This window comes from Pleuronectes platessa, chromosome 10, assembly GCF_947347685.1.
Source record: "Pleuronectes platessa chromosome 10, fPlePla1.1, whole genome shotgun sequence".
In the NCBI taxonomy this organism is placed as follows: Eukaryota; Metazoa; Chordata; class Actinopteri; order Pleuronectiformes; family Pleuronectidae; genus Pleuronectes; species Pleuronectes platessa.
The window spans coordinates 25,470,600-25,472,049 of record NC_070635.1 but is presented as its reverse complement, the minus strand read 5'-3'; the positions used below and the strand labels follow the sequence as shown (position 1 = coordinate 25,472,049).

Genomic DNA, 1,450 nt, shown 5'->3' with positions numbered 1-1,450 from the left:
CACACACACACACACACACACACACACACACACTCTCTCTCTCACACACACTAACACAGAGCACAGAGGAGATCTGCGGAGGGAGACTGGAGCGTACGGACCGTGACAGGCAGCACATGAGCGGCGATAGTTGAGCGCGGCTCAATCGGCTCCACCACTGAGGTCACTATCGTTACGATATTGCGCAAACTCCAATGAGCTTGGAAACGCTGCGTGTCGCGGGAGACACCACTAAAAGAAAAAGTAACTTACGTTTGATCTGCCTGGGGTTGCTCTGCTTCCTTCGGGACATGCCTGCTGTTCGACTGCTCACTGAATCCAGGTGTAGCACTGACAGATCGATAGGTTTTGGTTCATCCAAGCAGCCGGTTTTGGGCTTTGTTTTTGTCTCTGATGGAAATTGAGTAAGGAAAGGGAAGAACAGGAGGAAGAAGAAGAAGAGGAAGAAGGACAAGAAGAGGAAGAAGAAGGGGGCACCAGTACTTTTTACGCACAAGTCTATCGTTCCGTCTGTCTTTCCTTTATCTTTCTCGTCTCTCTGGCTCCGGCTCTCTCTCTCTCTTTCTCTCCCTCTCTCTCCCTCTCTCTCTGTCTCTGTCTCTCTCTCTATCTCGCTCTACCTCTCACACATACATACACACCCTCTCTCTCTCTCTCTCTCTCTCTCTCTCTCTCTCTCTCTCTCTCTCTCGCTCTCTCGCTCTTTCTTTCTCGGTGCACCGTGTCCCCGCGTGATGAGGCTGCACTTCGACGCACGGATCCGCACGGACTGACTGGGGAGGTGAAAGCGTTTCGCGCTTTTGTTTGAAGATAAGGTTTGTTCCTCCCCGGGTACCGTAGCCGCGGCTTGGTGAACTTCACTTGATCCACAATTACTTTGTCGTCCACTTATTATTAATTAGCGTCGCCCTTAATTAGCACCCACATGTTTGCCTTGTAGTTTTTTGGGGCAATATGAACAGAGCTGGACACACTGATCACCAGGATAAAACCAGATAAAAATCATCTATTACCATTTGTCCCTTTTATTTTAGAGAAACTGTATTTTTTATAACATTTTCTGAATGACCCTGTTGCCACTAGAAGCTGCTTTAAAATGATCACGTGGTATTTTAATGATTAATGCAAAAAAGAAGAGAGCCCTGGGTAATTTAATATTTCATATGATCCTATACATGTCACCAAAAGAATTGGTATAAAAAAATTATAATAATCCCATATTGGTCAAATATAGTACGCCAGCTGCTTGTTGGCTGCTCATTCTCCCATAATGCACCCTGAGATGTGATATGAATCGAGATGCCATAACTGAAAATCACTTGACCTCTTGTCTAAAAAGCTGAAATAATTGTAATGTTTTATTTTAAACATACAATCTATTCAAAGCTATTACACAGTGTATAAGAGCCTGGTGTAAATTCTCTGAGCCTACTTGAAAGTGTGTTCAACC

At 44.9% G+C, this 1,450-nt stretch overlaps 1 protein-coding gene across 1 annotated transcript in view; it reads right to left on the bottom strand.

Moving 5' to 3' along the window:
• Positions 1-637, bottom strand: part of zfpm2a (zinc finger protein, FOG family member 2a) — a 122,716-nt gene extending 122,079 nt beyond the window's left edge. The window contains exon 1 of the mRNA XM_053432048.1: positions 253-637. Coding sequence (XP_053288023.1) covers positions 253-292 — 40 coding nt within the window. The 5' untranslated portion in view covers positions 293-637. The remainder of the gene's footprint in view (positions 1-252) is intronic.
• Positions 638-1,450: the final 813 nt, after the last annotated feature.